The 17,496-nt window shown below is 46.2% G+C and overlaps 1 protein-coding gene across 4 annotated transcripts in view; it reads left to right on the forward strand.

Moving 5' to 3' along the window:
- Positions 1 to 8,338, forward strand: part of TRAFD1 (TRAF-type zinc finger domain containing 1) — a 128,819-nt gene extending 120,481 nt beyond the window's left edge. For all 4 annotated transcript variants that reach the window (XM_029619662.1, XM_029619661.1, XM_029619663.1 and 1 more), the window contains exon 12: positions 7,648 to 8,338. In XM_029619662.1, the coding sequence (XP_029475522.1) occupies positions 7,648 to 7,695 (48 nt within the window). In that variant the 3' untranslated portion in view covers positions 7,696 to 8,338. The remainder of the gene's footprint in view (positions 1 to 7,647) is intronic.
- Positions 8,339 to 17,496: the final 9,158 nt, after the last annotated feature.

A 17,496-nucleotide genomic window follows, 5' to 3' on the forward strand; every position in this document is an offset into this window, starting at 1 on the left:
GCGAGACGATTATTGTGGCTCCGTCGTTGGTCGGCGGACGCTTCTTCCAAGGCGCGCCTGGGTTCTTTTCCTTTTAAGGGTAAGCTATTGTTTGGTGATGAGTTGGATCAGCTCATTAAGGACCTGGGAGATAATAAGGTTTACAAGTTCCCAGAGGACAAACCGCGTCAGTCTCGGGCTTTTGGAGGTGCCAGAGCTCGTTTTCGGGGTCAGCGACGGTTCCGAATGGGGAGAGGTGGCTCCTTTTCCCAGAAGCATCCGGCGAGGTCTCAGTCTTGGTCTTCTTGGTCTTCTTCCTTTCGTGGCAGGCGGCCTCCCCGAGGGGGAGCTTCGCAGAGTTTCGCCTCCACCAAGCCAGCTCAATGAAGGCGCGCAGGCCCACTCCTCGGTTCAGTTTATCGGAGGTCGGTTGTCCCGGTTTTGGGAGGAGTGGGTCAAAATAACTTCGGATCAATGGGTCCTCGATGTGGTGCGCCACGGTTACGAGTTGGATTTTGTACGTCCCCTCCGGGATCTCTTTATGATATCGCCATGCGGTCCCCTGGAGAAGCGGCTGGCAATCGCTCAAACACTAGACCGTTTGCAGGCTCTGGGGGTGGTGGTGCCGGTCCCGCTGGCCCAGCAAGGGACGGGACGGTATTCCATCTACTTCCTGGTTCCGAAGAAGGAGGGCACGTTTCGACCAATCTTGGATCTCAAGGCGGTGAACAAGGCTCTCAGAATGCCTCGATTTCGTATGGAGACGCTCCGGTCTGTTGCGGCCGTCCACAAGGGAGAGTTTTTTGGCTTCTTTGGATCTAACCGAGGCATACCTCCACATTGGCATCCGAGAAGGTCATCAGAAATACTTGAGGTTCATGGTAATGGGGGACCATTACCAGTTTTGTGCCCTTCCGTTCGGATTGGCGACCGCTCCACGGGTGTTTACCAAGGTTCTCGTAGTGGTGGCGGCTTCCTTGCGTCGTCAAGGCATCCTGGTACATCCCTATCTCGACGACTGGCTCATTCGGGCGCAGCGTGCAAACAGGCGATCGGCTTGGTGGTGCAGCAGCTCCAGGCGTTGGGTTGGGTAGTCAATTTTGCAAAGAGCCGACTACAACCGACCCAACAGTTGGAGTTTTTGGGCGCCCAATTCGATACCTTGTTAGGCAGGGTGTTTCTATCTCATCAACGCATGGTCAATCTAATGACACAAGTGCGGAACCTGATGGACCGGCAGAAGATTCCTACGGCATGGGATTATTTACAGGTCATTGGTCATATGGTGTCTACTCTGGAGATGGTACCGTGGGCTTTTGCGCATATGCGACCGTTACAAAGGGCTCTCCTCTCTCGCTGGGATCCCACATCCGAGGATTACGGACTGGAGTTACCTTTGCCGGAACCGGCCCGTGCCAGTCTCTATTGGTGGCTAACCCCGGACCATCTTCTGCAAGGAGTGGACTTGGAGCCTCCGTCTTGGAGGGTGGTGACAACGGATGCCAGCCTGTATGGCTGGGGAGCAGTGTGCCAGTCCCGAGCGGTTCAGGGGACGTGGTCTGCCCTCCAATCCACCTGGTCCATCAATCGTTTGGAGACCAAGGCGGTACGTCTGGCCTTACGTCTCCTCCTACCGATTGTGCGCGGTCAAGCAGTACGCATTCTGTCAGACAACGCGACCACGGTGGCGTACATAAATCGACAAGGCGGCACAAAAAGCCGGGCAGTGGCGATAGAGGCGGCGTTGTTGATGGCCTGGGCCGAACGTCATTTATCACGCATCGCGGCCACCCACATCGCAGGGGTAGACAACGTGCAGGCAGACTACCTCAGTCGGCAGCATCTAGATCCCGGAGAGTGGGAGCTGTCGGCGGAAGCAATGAACCTCATCGTTCAGCGTTGGGGGGTTCCGCGATTGGATTTGATGGTGACTCGGCTAAATGCGAAAGCGGCGCGTTTCTTCAGTCGCAGGCGGGACCACGGATCAGAGGGCGTAGATGCCTTAGCACTTCCGTGGCCTCGTCGTATACTCCTTTATGTGTTTCCTCCGTGGCCCCTAGTGGGGAAGGTGTTAAGGCGCATAGAGTCCCATCAAGGTCTGGTTATTCTAGTAGCTCCGGAGTGGCCGCGTCGCCCGTGGTTCGCGGATCTCGTCAATCTAGCAGTGGACGGTCCACTGCGTCTGGGCCATCTTCCAAATCTTCTCCGTCAGGGTCCGGTATTTTTCGATCTGGCGGATCGCTTTTGTCTGGCGGCTTGGCTTATGAGCGGCGGCAGCTAAGGAAGAAAGGTTATCCGGACGCGGTGGTTTCCACTCTTCTGCGGGCGCGCAGAGCTTCTACTGCGCTTGCTTACGCTAGGGTTTGGAAAGTTTTTCACACCTGGTGTGGTACTCTAGGTATTGCGCCCCGGCGTACCTCGGTGGGGCATATTCTTACGTTCCTTCAGGACGGTCTGAAGAAAGGTTTGGCATACAATTCGCTTAGGGTTCAAGTGGCAGCACTGGGGTGCTTGAGAGGTAAGGTCGAGGGGTTCTCTCTTGCATGTCATCCTGATGTTGCTCGTTTCTTGCGAGGCGTTAGGAACTTGCGTTCTCCGGTGAGGGCTCCCTGTCCTACCTGGAGCTTGAACCTGGTTCTCCGTGGTCTGTGTTCGGCTCCCTTTAAGCCTATTAAGTCAGCTTCGCTGAAGGACCTAACTTTCAAGACGGTTTTTCTGGTGGCCATTTCGTCAGCTCGTCGGGTTTCGGAACTGCAAGCTCTTTCGTGCAGGGAACCATTCTTGCAGATTTCGTCGTCGGGAGTCTCCTTACGCACCGTTCCATCCTTCTTGCCAAAGGTGGTTTCGGAGTTTCATGTTAATCAAACAGTGGAATTGCCTTCCTTTTCGGAGGAGGAGCTGCAGTCTTCTCAAGGTCGAGAATTGAGGCGTTTGGACGTCCGTCGGGTTCTCCTGCGGTACTTGGAAATTACTAACGAGTTTCGCAGGTCCGATCATCTATTTGTGTTGTGGAATGGTCCCAAGAAGGGACTTCAGGCTTCAAAGACTACTATCGCTCGCTGGTTGAAGGGCGCGATTGAGTCAACGTATATTGCCTGTGGTAAGCCTGTTCCTGAGGGACTTAAGGCTCATTCGTTGCGTTCTCAGGCGACTTCGTGGGCAGAGAATCAGTTGGTGTCTTGCCAAGAGATATGCAGGGCGGCCACTTGGAAATCTCGGCATACGTTTGCCAGGCATTATCGCTTGGACGTTCACGGTCCGCCTGCGGAGTCCTTTGGGAGCAGCGTCATTCGAGCGGGACTCTCGGGGTCCCACCCCAGATAAGGCGGCTTGGGTACATCCCAGCTGTCTGGACTGATCCTGGTACGTACAGGGAAAGGAAAATTAGGTTCTTACCTTTTGCTAATTTTCGTTCCTGTAGTACCAAGGATCAGTCCAGACGCCCGCCCATGGTGTCTCTGAGTCCGCTCGTATTTCGATTTCTCGATGACTGATTCTTTTTCAAGCTAATTTTTCAAGCGACTTGCCAAGGTTCGGCGGTAAGTTGTCATTGTTTTGTGGTGTTCTACACAGTTTAGGTTGTCATGGCTGTTGTCATGCTTGTTCCTTGTTATTCCTCAGGGAAGTTTTTGCTTGTTCTGGTCAATGAGTTCTAAAATATATCGATAAAATTTGACAGTGGCTACAGTGGTCCTGTCGTTATTTCTGCTTTGATATCACATATACTGAAGGATCGCAGGTGGCACACCCGTATATCTAGGGGGTGTCTTCAGTTTTCTCTCTGACTCCATCTGCTGGAGGGGAGGCACAACCCAGCTGTCTGGACTGATCCTTGGTACTACAGGAACGAAAATTAGCAAAGGTAAGAACCTAATTTTCCTTTAATGGACTTCTCCAAGAACTTATCCAAACCTTTTTTAAACCCAGTTACACTAACTGCACTAACCACATCTTCTGGCAACAAATTCCGGGGCTTAATTGTGCAATGAGCAAAAAAACATTTCTCCAATTAGTTTTAAATGTGCTACTTGCTAACTTCATGGAGTTGCCCCCTAGACCTTCTATTATCCAAAAGAGTAAATAATCGATTCAAGTCTACCCGTACTAGACCTCTCATGATTTTAAAGACCTCTATCATATCCTCCCTCAGCCGTCTCTTCTCCAGGCTGAACAGCCCTAACCTTTTTAGCCTTGCCTCTTAAGGGAGCTGTTGTATCCCCTTTATCATTTTGTTCGCCCTTCTCTGTACCTTTTCCAGGGTGACTATATCTTTTTTGAGATGCGGTGCTCAGAATTGTACACAGTACTCAAGGTGCGGTCTCACCATGGTGCAATACAGAGGCATTATGACATTTTCCGTTTTATTCACCATTCCCTTCCTAATAATTCCAAACATTGTTTGAATTTTTATTTTGACTGCTGCAGCACACTGAGCCGATGATTTCAATGTATTATCCATTATGATGCCTAGATCTTTTTCCTGGGTAGTAACTCCTAATATGGAACCTAACATAGGGTTATTTTTTCCTATATGCAACATCTTGCACATGGCTGCAGATTTATTTATTGTCCCCCTTCCAGTTATTAGATTAAATTTGATCATGTTATGATCACTGTTGCCAAGTGGCCCCACCACCGTTACCTCTCTCATCAAATCCTGTGTTCCACTAAGAATTAAATCTAAAATAGCTCCCTCTCGTTGAAAATGAATGTTGAAGAGTCTCTCACTGTATTCTCGTTTTGAAAAATTGAGGACATTTTAAGAAAATTTAAAAAACCTTAAAAAAAAAATACGTTTTCATAAAAAAGATTTTTTGAAGGTGGATGATTAGACCGGTTGGTTACTTTTTAAGTTTCACAACGCCTGGCTTGCTGACACCTTCTAGGCTATATTATAAAATTACTTTTTGGTTTCCACTATTTTTTGGTGGGTAATTCAAATCTCCCATTATTTTTGCACTGTCAAATTAGTTTGCTTCCCTGATTTCTCTTAGCATTTCATCATCTGTCTGACCATTTTGTCCAGGTGGACGGTAGTATACTCCTATCACTATACACTTACCCAACTTACCCTGCTACTGAGCATTTAGTCTCTTGTATGATCTTTATCCTGTTGGACTCTATACCCTCCCGGACATAAAGTGCCACACCTCCACCAAGTTGATCATCCCTATCATTGCGATATAATTTGTACCCTGATATAGCACTGTCCCATTGGTTAACCTCCTTCCACCAGGTCTCTGTGATGCCAATTATGTCAATCTCATCATTTGCTGCTATACACTCTAACTCTCCCATTTTCTTAGACTTCTGGCATTGGCATACAGACATTTATTTCAAAGTGTGTTTTTTGTTTGCATTAACAACCTGCTTGGACAATGCATGACTGTGGCTTTCATCAATTATCAGGGCAGAACCAGAAGTCAATAGGTGTCTGTGGAGATAGATACGCTTGTGGTGTGGGCAGAGCAACATTTTCAGGATATATCTGCCTCTGTACAAGCAGAATTCCTCAGCAGACAGGTCTTAGACCCAAGAGAGTGGGAGCTGGTGAACGAAGCCGTTCAACTCATAGTGGAATATTGGGGTCGGCCGTGTCTGGAGTTGATGGTACGTTCTAACACAAAGGTACCACAGTTCTTCAGCCACAGAAGAAATCCAAGAGTGCTGGCAATTGATACTCTTGCCCAGGTGTGGCTGCAGAGCGGGGTGTTATACACCTTTCTGCCTTGGCTGATGATCAGCAGGATGATTTGGAAATTTGCGGGTTAGAGTGAGACTGTACATCTGGAAGCCGTGGTATGTCTTTCTTCAGTAGCTACTGGTGGACAGTCCTCTCAGACTGCCACTCAGGAAGGATCTTTTGCATCATGGAATTTGTTGCCAGAGGATGTGGTTAGTGCAGTTAGTGTAGCTGGGTTCAAAAAAGGTTTGGATAAGTTCTTGGAGGAGAAGTCCATTAATGGCTATTAATCAATTTTACTTAGGGAATAGCCACTGATATTAATTGCATCAGTAACATGGGATCTTCTTAGTGTTTGGGTAATTGCCAGGTTCTTGTGGCCTGGTTTTGGCCTTTGTTGGAAACAGGATGCTGGGCTTGATGGACCCTTGGTCTGACCCAGCATGGCAATTTCTTATGTTCTTATGGCCAATACTGCATGAGGATCTGGGTTGGTTTTGTCTTACATTTGGCCCTTGAGAGGGCTTGAGTGCTGAAACATGGTTATTCCTTGGGAGTGATTTCCACTTTGTTCTGAGCCAGGAAGTTTTCTACATCTCTAGCTTATGTATGTTTGGAGAGTGTTTGAGAGCTGGCTTGGTGTGTGAGGTTCTCCTCCTGTTAAAGTTGAAATTCCACTGATATTGGAATTTTTGCAGGAAGGTTTGGTTAAAGGCTTGGCCTTAAATTCTGAAGGTGAAGGGAGTGAAGCATCTTCGTCCTCCCTTGCACTACTGGTGTCTTTTTGGCGGGTCCTACATTTCAGCTGCAGCATGCTCTTTGCAGCTGCTTACCTTCCGGTTTTTCTAGTGGCAATCTGTTTGAAAAGGCAAATTTCTGAGCTACAGGCTCTTTCTTGCCATGAGCCATTTCTGCGAATGATTCCAGGGATGGTACAGCTTAGGAATGTACCTTCCTTTATACAAGAAATGGTTTCAGAAGAAGTGGTGTCTTGAGCCATGGTGGCATGTTGGATCAAGGAGGTGATAATGGTATATGTGGATGCAGAGATGCTGTTGCCTAACCAATTAAGAGCTCATTCTACTAGGGCACAAGCTGTGCCTTGGGCAGAATTATAGTTACTTTCACCATCTGAATTATGTAAGGCAGCAACTTGATCTTCCTTGCACACTTTCTCCATATATTGCCATTTGGATGTTTGGTTGCAGCATTTGTGAGGGTGATGTTGCAGAGAGCGCAGGCAACCTCCCACCCTTTAAGGTACATCCCACTTGGGTGGACTGGCCTGCCTTAATGAAAAGGAAAGTGAAATTACTGCTTACCTGCTAATTTCCTTTTCTTTAGAGAGGCCAGGCCAATCCATGTTCCTGCCCTGGGCTGCCTCTGTTGCATTGTCATTGTCTGTTTTCTCGCAGACATTGAGAAGATTGGAAAACAGACATAGTTAAGAACCGCTTTGGATCATTGAAGCTCCTAGTAAGTCATGTTTATCATTTATTGCTATGGTTTATGTTCATTCTCTGCTACTAAGCCCACTGCTTGGTCTCCTCAAAGTTTAAAAAAAAAATGGGGGCCAAAGAAAGTAAATGTAAAGGAGACAGTTAGTTATGGTTCATATATTGTTCAGTTGTCCACAGTTGGCTTTTACAGGAATACTGGCAGGCTGTCTCTGTAGTACAGCTATATATGGATGACATCAACAAGTCAGTTTCTCAGTCTCCATCTACTGGATGGAGTGCATAATCCACATGTGTGAATTGGCCTGCCTGCCTTCTCTATAAGAGGAAATTATCAGGTAAGTAATTTTGCCTTCATGGGGTTTCAGTAAGAGTAATATAACATTCTAATCTAAATTAGAGTATCTCAACCTTTAAGGTGCAAAATAACTAACTATAGCTTTACATGCTATAAAAACTGATACAACATATTGCAGGAGGTTTAAAGTAGCACAATACATCCACTTAACATTTTTTTTCTTTACACAGACAAAAAGACAGACCCATGGCGCTGATGATGTCAAGAAGGAAGAATAATTTAGATCTTCTGCGATGTGTACTATATATTTGACACTTGTTAGACTGTTAAGCATTATGCATAGTAATATAAAAAAAAGTTATTTATCACGATGGACATGGTGGTGGTATTTCCCCCTCTGAATTTCTACAAATGTTAGCCTTTATAGCCAGTGGATGTTTTGCATTTCTTTTTTTTTTCCTATAGAGGTTCAGAAATATTAGGGGCTAAACTAATTTTAATATGCCATGGCACTGTTTTATGACAGTTGAGTGCATTGACTCCCAAACTTGGTTTTCAGGACAAGTAAAATATATAAATGAACCAGTTCAGTATCATGAATATTCTTAGTGGATATCCTGAAAATCTAATCTTAAGGGTGGAGTTTGGGACAATGGACTTAAAAGTAGTTTGTCACAAAAAAAACCCAAAACCCGTCTGGAGCGAATTAGGGCAGCTTCTTGGCACTGGAGGTGGTGCTACCAATCCAATTCATTTTGTATTTCTTGGTATTTTAAAGAATCATTTTGGTACTAAAGTAATTTTACTCAATATTTTTCACTCACTTCTATTTTTAGACTTATTTTATGTTTAGTTATTTTAGGTGACATTCAATGTCTTTTAAAACTAAATACTAGAAAATAAAATATTTAATCAACCCTATGCTGGAAGTCTGATTTACTTTAGTGTGAACACTGAGAGGAGAGGATCACCTTGCTGGTGGCTGAAAGGAATCAGTAAGTTTTTGCTTGGGACATTGTCTTTTTTAAAAGTATTGGGGCAAAGTTAACTATTTGGGAATATTATTTAGTGTGTTTGTGCCTTTAATAGTCAGGCAGTGAATAAACAAGTTAGACTGTTTGTATTTTTAGTCAGTCAATAAGGTAGCAGTAGGTAGTGTGTTTATTTTTAAAAGTCTGCAGAACTGAGTGTTCTCCAGACTTTTAAAGAGTTGAGTGTTTGTATTTAATACTAACTGAGTGCTTGTATTGAAAAAAAAAAACAACCCAAAAAGTAGCCAGAAGCTAGAAATAAGCTAGGAGCAGTGTACACCTAAGTAAAAAAGTTGAATAGTTCAGCTCAGTTACTCACCTTGGAAAGGTGTTGAGGTAGTGTGATTGGGTTTGAATAGGGACCAACATTTGTTAATCAAGGGAGCAGTGAGTCACTCAGACTGACTAACTGAAGTTAGACTGTTTGTATTTACCCACCCACCCCTAGCTCATCCCTTAATTTATAGGCAGGTGCCACTTTCACAAAAAAAAAAAAATCAACAAAAACTTTATTGAGAATTCGATCAGACCCCGGTAGGCCACTACCAGACACACAGTGAATTCACTAATACATTTAAAGGAAGTTAGACACATTCCTACTCCCATAGCAACCTAAAACTTAACTAGGAACTGATCAAAATTGAGATGAAGGCAGCAGTCCAGCAGCAAGAGGGGGCTTACCAGTCTTTTGCATCGAGTGTCACATGTATGATTTTTTACCCACCAGTGAGAAGTTGTACATGTGCATGCGATACAAAGAGCTCCTGGCTCTCAGAGAACGAGTCCGATCTCTGGAGGCTAGAGTGGCAGACTTGGAGGAGCTGAGGCAGACAGAGAGGTATATAGATGAGACCTTCAGGGACATAGTAGTCAAGTCCCAACTTCAGACTGGCAGCCCTGGTGCTGCCTTGGAGGAAGAAGGTCTCATGATGGGAGAGCACCAACCAGGTGTAGCAGGAAAGGATCCTGTAGCAAGGACCTGCTCTCCAGGTGATGCATTATCCTTTCGCACTGAGGATATCTCCCGAAGGCCTACTGCCCAGGAGGGAAGGGTTAGGTCGGCCGTCATAGTTGGTGATTCGATTATTAGGAATGTAGATAGCTGGGTGGCGGGTGGGCGTGAGGATCGCCTGGTAACATGCCTACCTGGTGCGAAGGTGGCGGACCTCACGCGTCACCTAGATAAGATTTTAGACAGTGCTGGGGAGGAGCCGGCTGTTGTGGTACATGTGGGCACCAACGACATAGGAAAATGTGGGAGGGAGGTTCTGGAAGCCAAATTTAGGCTCTTAGGTAGAAAGCTTAAATCCAGAACCTCCAGGATAGCATTCTCTGAAATGCTCCCTGTTCCACGCGCAGGTCACCAGAGGCAGGCAGAGCTCCGGAGTCTCAATGCGTGGATGAGACGATGGTGTAAGGAAGAGGGATTCAGTTTTGTTAGGAACTGGGGAACCTTTTGGGGAAGGGGGAGTCTCTTCCGAAGGGATGGGCTCCACCTTAACCAGGGTGGAACCAGACTGCTGGCGCTAACCTTTAAAAAGGAGATAGAGCAGCTTTTAAACTAGAACAAAGGGGAAAGCCGACAGTCGCTCAGCAGCGCATGGTTCAGAGAGAGGTATCTTTAAAGGATACTAATGATGCATTAGAATTAGGGCATCCCGACAGTGAGGTTCCAATAATTAGAAAAGTAGTCCAAGTGCCTGTAACTAAAAACTCACCTGAGCTAAAAATTCTAACTTATCCCTATCAATGAAAATACAAACAAAAAACAAACTTTGAAATGTTTGTATGCTAATGCCAGAAGTCTAAGAAGTAAGATGGGAGAATTAGAATGTATAGCAGTAAATGATGACAGACTTAATTGGCATCTCAGAGACATGGTGGAAAGAGGATAACCAATGGGACAGTGCTATACCGGGGTACAAATTATATTGCAATGACAGAGAGGAGCACTCGGTAGGAGGTGTGGCACTTTATGTCCGGGATGGCATAGAGTCCAACAGGATAAACATCCTGCATGAAACTAAATACAAAATTGAATCTTTATGGGTAGAAATCCCTTGTGTGTCGGAGAAGACTATAGTGATAGGGGTATACTACCGTCCACCTGGTCAAGATGGTGAGATGGACAGTGAAATGCTAAGAGAAATTAGGGAAGCTAAACAAATTGGTAGTGCAGTAATAATGGGAGACTTCAATTACCCAAAACACCACAGAGCAGAAGTACTGCACTTCAATAATATCCAAACACAAGAGTGCAGAAAGGATTTAGTCCAAACCACAAGATAGTTCAAAAAGCTCTAAGGAGCACGATGATTTTTATTCATTTTTTCAAGCGGCAACTCCACTGACTTGCAATCACACCACAGTTTAGACCGCGTCCCCCGACACGGTCCCGTGTTTCGCCAAGGGCTGCATCGGGGGGGGGAGCAACAGAATTATCAAAGGCACTGTAAATAAACATACAAAGGTTAGGACATAGAGCTGCAATTTGCCGACACATTAATTCTATTACAATTTCATCGCATACCTGAATGCAGAACAGTTTCAAAATTGGCAGGGAGCGTGTCCATCTTGAATGCAGTCAGGTATTTAAACCTACTGGAGTGAGCGCGAAACTCAGGTTGACAGGTCACATGGTCAGAAGGGGCCAATCACAGCGGCCCCCGTTCCTGAGGCGCAACTAGCAGTGCAAACAGCAAGTCATCTCTGGTGACCCCACACGGTTTATGTGAAAAAGATGCCATTCGAGTTCCCGGTTTAGCCCTTTCGGAGCTACTGTATCAAGGTGGAAAATCCACCTCTGTTCAATTCGGCCCAACTGCTCATTGTAGTTGCCACCGCGAGAGGGGCGGGGGACAACCTCAATAATGCAGAAGACTAAGTCAGCAAGAGTGTGTGACTGTTGAACCCAATGTGTGACTAAAGGTTCATTTTCGCGAGAGTTACGTATATTTGAGCAATGCTCAATAATACGAGTTTTTATCATTCTAGTAGTTTTTCCCACATAGATTAAGGGACAAGGGCAGGTAATAGTATAAATCACCCCTCTTGAGGTACAGTCCGAGGAAGCCCGAAGTGGAAAAACCTCTTGTGTGATGGGATGTATAAAGGATGTACAGGTTACAGTGTGTTGACACATGATACAACGCCCACAGGGCTGATGTCCAGCTAAAGACGAAGGAGCCCCCGATTCCGAATGTAAGTCCGCGTGAATCAGTCTGTCGCGGAGGTTACGGCCCCTGCGATAAGTAAACCTTAGTGGACCTTGAAAAAGGCGATTCAAAGAAAGGGACTGCCAATGTCTACGAATGATGCTCGTAACCTGACGGCTCAAAATAGAAAAAGGTAAAATACAATTGTTAACACTCTCAGATGATTCAGATCGTGGAAGAAATAGCAGATCCCAATTCACAAACAAGGCCCGTTTAAAGGCATTCTTTATTACTAAAGAGGGGTAACCCCTTGACAAAAACCTCCCCGTCATTAGCTGGGCTTGAGATAGGAATTCCGCCCGGGTTGAGCAGAGTCTGCGCAAATGCAGAAATTGCCCAATAGGGATATTATGGTGTAAATTGCGCGGATGACAGCTCTGAAATGAAAGCAAAGTGTTCCGATCAGTTTCTTTGCGGTAAATCGTAGTGATAAACTGATTGTCATGAACAGATATCAATATATCCAAGAAAGAAATTTGGTGTGGATGTATTGCAAAACTAAACTGTATATTTGGGACACATGAATTAAGCCAGTCAAAGAAAAGAAAAAACTGTATATCTGTACCTTGCCATATTAGAAAAATATTGTCAATAAATCGACGCCACAAGGATATACACTGAAAACCTTCAGATGGATATACAAAGGTTTCCTCAAACCGAGCCACAAAAACGCACGCCAGACTGGGGGCCATAGTGGCCCCCATTGCAGTGCCCTTTATTTGTTGAAAAAAGGAATCCTTGAACAGAAAATAGTTTTTAGTCAAGGCCAACTCTGCCAAAGTGATTAAAAAAGGCGTAGGGACCCGATATGGGGCTTGACATAAATTCAAAGTTTCTTCAACAAACCTCAATGCCTCTACCTGTGGGATGTTTGTATACAGGCAGACTATGTCCAAAGTTACAAAGAAAAATGCGGTGGATGGAACAGGTGTACTATCTAAGATGGTAATCAAATGGGAGGAGTCATGAATATATGATGAAATTTGTGGGACCCAAGGTTTTAAAAATAGGTCTACAAACTGTGATAATGGCTTAAGAACTGACCCAATTCCTGCCACAATGGGCCGACCTGGGGGTTTGTTTAAGGTTTTATGCACCTTAGGCAAGGTATAAAAAACCGGTATTTTTGGAAAATCGGTTACCAGAAACTTGGCTTCCCGAGGAGTCAATATTTTTGCATCTGCTGCCCTCTGTACCACTTCCTTAATTTGATGTACAAGGTCCGGTGTGGGGTCACCAGCTAATGGAAGGTAATGTTCAATATATTTTTATTGAGCGATTGTACACACAAATCACAATGCAACAGGAAAGAATAAAACCAATACAGGTACACCAGATATGCACATTAAGTTGCCATGAAAACTGGAACACTCTTTTCAGGGATAACCCAACCAATCCCTACTGTTCTCCCACCCCCTCCCCCCGCCCTACTCAAACACCGCCCCCTTCCCCCAAACCCCCCACCGAAGACCAGAAACCCATGCAGATACCGTCCAGACAATTCCACTAAAGCACAGTTAATCATTCAGGGCCAAGCTGCGAGCCCTATGAGGCAAAGATTGCAAATATGGTTCCCATGTGTGCAAGAAAAGTTTCCGTCGCTTGGGTGAAGTCCGAGCATGAATCGCCTCCAACTGCATCAGTCTATGAAAGTGAATCCTCCACAGCCAAAATGTCGGCGGGTCTGGGTCACACCAGTGTAGTAGAATGATCTTCTTCCCCACTAGACCCGCCTTTTGAAGCAATATCCGGGGGCCAGACTCCGCCACCAGGAAGCGAGTTACACAATGCAGTAACCAGAGGTAAGGAGACATTGGTAACTGAACCCCAACCAGCCCTCCCAAATACAAAGCAATGCGCCGCCAATAGTTCACCATTGAGGGACATCCTCAGAAAACATGCGCCAAGGTCCCCAGCCCCACCCGACAGCGCGGACACTGAGCTGTGCTAATAACACCCGCCTTATAAGCCAATTGTGGTGCCAAATACGCCCGGCTAATGGAAGGTAAAAAGAGCGATCATTCAGCTGACGGTAAACCTCAGCCTCGTAATGTTCAATGTCCTGCACCACTAAACCCCCACCTTTATCTGCAGGCTTAATTATGCCACTGTGATTGGCCCCTTCTGACCATGTGACCTGTGAACCTGAGTTTCGCGCTCACTCCAGTAGGTTTAAATACCTGTCTGCATTCAAGATGGACGCGCTCCCTGCCAATTTTGAAACTGTTCTGCATTCAGGTATGCGATGAAATTGTAATAGAATTAATGTGTCGGCAAATTGCAGCTCTATGTCCTAACCTTTGTATGTTTATTTACAGTGCCTTTGATAATTCTGTTGCTCCCCCCCCGATGCAGCCCTTGGCGAAACACGGGACCGTGTCGGGGGACGCGGTCTAAACTGTGGTGTGATTGCAAGTCAGTGGAGTTGCCGCTTGAAAAAATGAATAAAAATCATCGTGCTCCTTAGAGCTTTTTGAACTATCTTATGGTTTGGACTAAATCCTTTCTGCACTCTTGTGTTTGGATAGACTTCAATTACCCCAATATAGACTGGGTAAATGTATCATCTGGTCACGCTAGAGAGATAACGTTCCTGGATGGAATAAATGATAGCTTTATGGAGCAATTGGTTCAGGAACAGAGGAGAGTGGGAGCATTTTTAGATCTAATTCTCAGTGGAGCACAGGACTTGGTGAGAGAGGTAACGGTGGTGGGGCCACTTGGCAATAGTGATCATAATATGATCAAATTTGATTTAACGACTGGAAAAGGAACAGTGTGCAAATCCAAGGCTCTCGTGCTAAACTTACAAAAGGGAAACTTTGATAAAATGAGAAAAATTGTTAGAAAAAAACTGAAAGGAACAGCTACAAAAGTAAAAAATGTCCAAGAGGCATGGTCATTGTTAAAAAAAAAAACAAACAAAAAAAAACAAACCATTCTAGAAGCAGAGTCCAGATGTATTCCACACATTAAGAAAGGTGGAAAGAAGGCAAAACGATTAGCGGCATGGTTAAAAGGGGAGGTGAAAGAAGCTATTTTAGCCAAAAGATCTTCATTCAAAAATTGGAAGAAGGATCCAACAGAAGAAAATAGGATAAAGCATAAACATTGGCAAGTTAAATGTAAGACATTGATAAGACAGGCTAAGAGAATTTGAAAAGAAGTTGGCTGTAGAGGCAAAAACTCACAGTAAAAACTTTTTAAAATATATCCGAAGCAGAAAGCCTGTGAGGGAGTCAGTTGGACCGTTAGATGATCGAGGGGTTAAAGGGGCACTTAGAGAAGATAAGGCCATTGCGGAACGATTAAATAATTTCTTTGCTTCGGTGTTTACTGAAGAGGTTGTTGGGGAGGTACCCGTAATGGAGAAGGTTTTCATGGGCAATGATTCAGATGGACTGAATCAAATCACAGTGAACCTAGAAGATGTGGTAGGCCTGATTGACAAACTGAAGAGTAGTAAATCACCTTGACCGGATGGTATACACCCCAGAGTTCTGAAGGAACTAAAAAATGAAATTTCAGACCTATTAGTGAAAATTTGTAACTTATCATTAAAATCATCCATTGTACCTGAAGACTGGAGGATAGCAAATGTAACCCCAATATTTAAAAAGGGCTCCAGGGGCGATCCGGAAACTACAGACCGGTTAGCCTGACTTCAGTGCCAGGAAAAATAGTGGAAAGTGTTCTAAACATCAAAATCACAGAAAATATAGAAAGACATGGTTTAATGGAACAAAGTCAGCATGGCTTTACCCAGGGCAAGTCTTGCCTCACAAATCTGCTTCACTTTTTTGAAGAAGTTAATAAACAATTGGATAAAGGTGAACCGGTAGATATAGTATACTTGGATTTTCAGAAGGCGTTTGACAAAGTTCCTCATGAGAGGCTTCTAGGAAAAGTAAAAAGTCATGGGATAGGCCATGGAGGGAATCCTCTAACGCCCTCCCCTCACCTTCCCCTCCCTTCCTCTACCTAACCCACCCGCCCGGCCCTGTCTACACCCCCCCCTTACCTTTCTCCGGGGATTTACGCCTCCCGGAGGAAGGTGTAAATCCCCGCGCGCGAGCGGGCCTCCTGCGCGCCGGGCCGCGACCTGGGGGTGGGTACGGAGGGCGCGGCCACGCCCCCGGACCGCCCCGGGCCGTAGCCACGTCCCCGTACCCGCCCCCAAAACGCTGCCGACACGCCCCCGAAATGCCGCAACGACCGGGCCCGCCCCCCGACACACTCCCCTCAGAGAACCCCGGGACTTACGCGAGTCCCGGGGCTCTGCGCGCGCCGGTAGGCCTATGTAAAATAGGCTCACCGGCGCGCAGGGCCCTGCTCGCCTAAATCCGCCCGGTTTTGGGCGGATTTAGGCGAGCAGGGCTCTGAAAATCCGCCCCTTAGAGAATAGCCACTGCCATTAGCAATGGTAACATGGAATAGACAGTTTTTGGGTACTTGCCAGGTTCTTATGGCCTTGATTGGCCATTGTTGGAAACAGGATGCTGGGCTTGATGGACCCTTGGTCTGACCCAGTCTGGCATTTTCTTATGTTCTTAATTTGTGTGCTGGCTGGCTGCCAGCATATGCTTCTCTGGGACAGGAGCTTAATGGATGTCCCTGTACGTACCAGGATCAGTCCAGATGGTGGGTTATGTCCCCCATCCAGCAGATGGAGTCAGAACAAAGCTTCAGAGGGTGCTGCCCTATAAGCCAGTGCACCTTCAGCAGCCTCTCGGTATTCTTCTGACTCCAGCGGTTAGGAGCTGGAGAGCTTCAGCTCCCCTGGGATTGTAGAAATTTGTTCTTTTTCCCTGTTTATATTTTATGTTACTCTCTGGTGGTGGATCAAGTTTGTTTAATTTAAAAAAAAAAAAAAAAAAAAAGGCAATTTAGTTCACTCTTAACAAGCACTGCCCCTTCAGAACTTGCAATCAGCTCTGCTCCTTTGGGGGTTTTCCTGTTTCTACTTCTTTCTCCTGTGTGACTTCTTGGGGTAAGTCTTGGTGAATTTCTTTGTTTTCAGGTTTGGTGAACCTGCCTTTTCCCTCGGGGGTGATGGCTGAAGGCTTCAGCCCCTCCCCCCCTTGCCGCGATTCGGCCCGCGGCCTCGAGATGCACATTCCTCAGGCCTGCCGACTGCGGAGAGCAAGTTGCTCTGCAGTAGGGCCGGGGTACAGCAGAGGCGTTTCCCTGCTGCCCGTGGCATAGGTTTCCTTGTGGCCCCCCTTTTTGTTCTTTCAATCGTGGCCAATATACCGCGATATCAGCACTGCTCTGCCTGCGGGGAGCCGGGGTCCCGGCTCTCCCGTGAGGGGTTGTACTCGAGGTGCCTCCCTGGTGGGGAGGGCACTTGCTGCCGACGAGACTGCCTTCTCCGCGCCTGTATATTGCTGGGTCGGCCCCAATCCCATCTATGACGGGAACAGTGGCCATTTTGAACTCAGAGGCAGCGTGTGCATTCTCACAGGACAAGCAGGATGGTTGTCCTCACAAATGGGTGACATCGAGGATGGAGCCCAACCACGGAAAACTTGTCAAAGTTTCAGGAACTTTGACTGGCCCCTACTGGGCATGCCCAGCACGGCACCAACCCTGCAGCCAGCAGGGGTCTCCCTTCAGTCTTCTTTTTTCCGTGCAGCAGTAGCCACGCGGTCAAAGAGCTCTAAACCACGTTCCTGACAGGAATTCTTCAATTAAAAATTTCTGAAGAAAATTTGCCCCTCAGGGGTCTCCCTTCTTCAAATTTTTTTATCTGCGGAACTTCGGTAAGTTTTTGCCGTCGTTTGGTCGACTACAGTCGAGTTTGGCCCTTGAGGCCCGTTGGCAGTCGACAGTC

The sequence above is a fragment of the Rhinatrema bivittatum genome, chromosome 11 (assembly GCF_901001135.1).
Source record: "Rhinatrema bivittatum chromosome 11, aRhiBiv1.1, whole genome shotgun sequence".
Taxonomy (NCBI): domain Eukaryota; kingdom Metazoa; phylum Chordata; class Amphibia; order Gymnophiona; family Rhinatrematidae; genus Rhinatrema; species Rhinatrema bivittatum.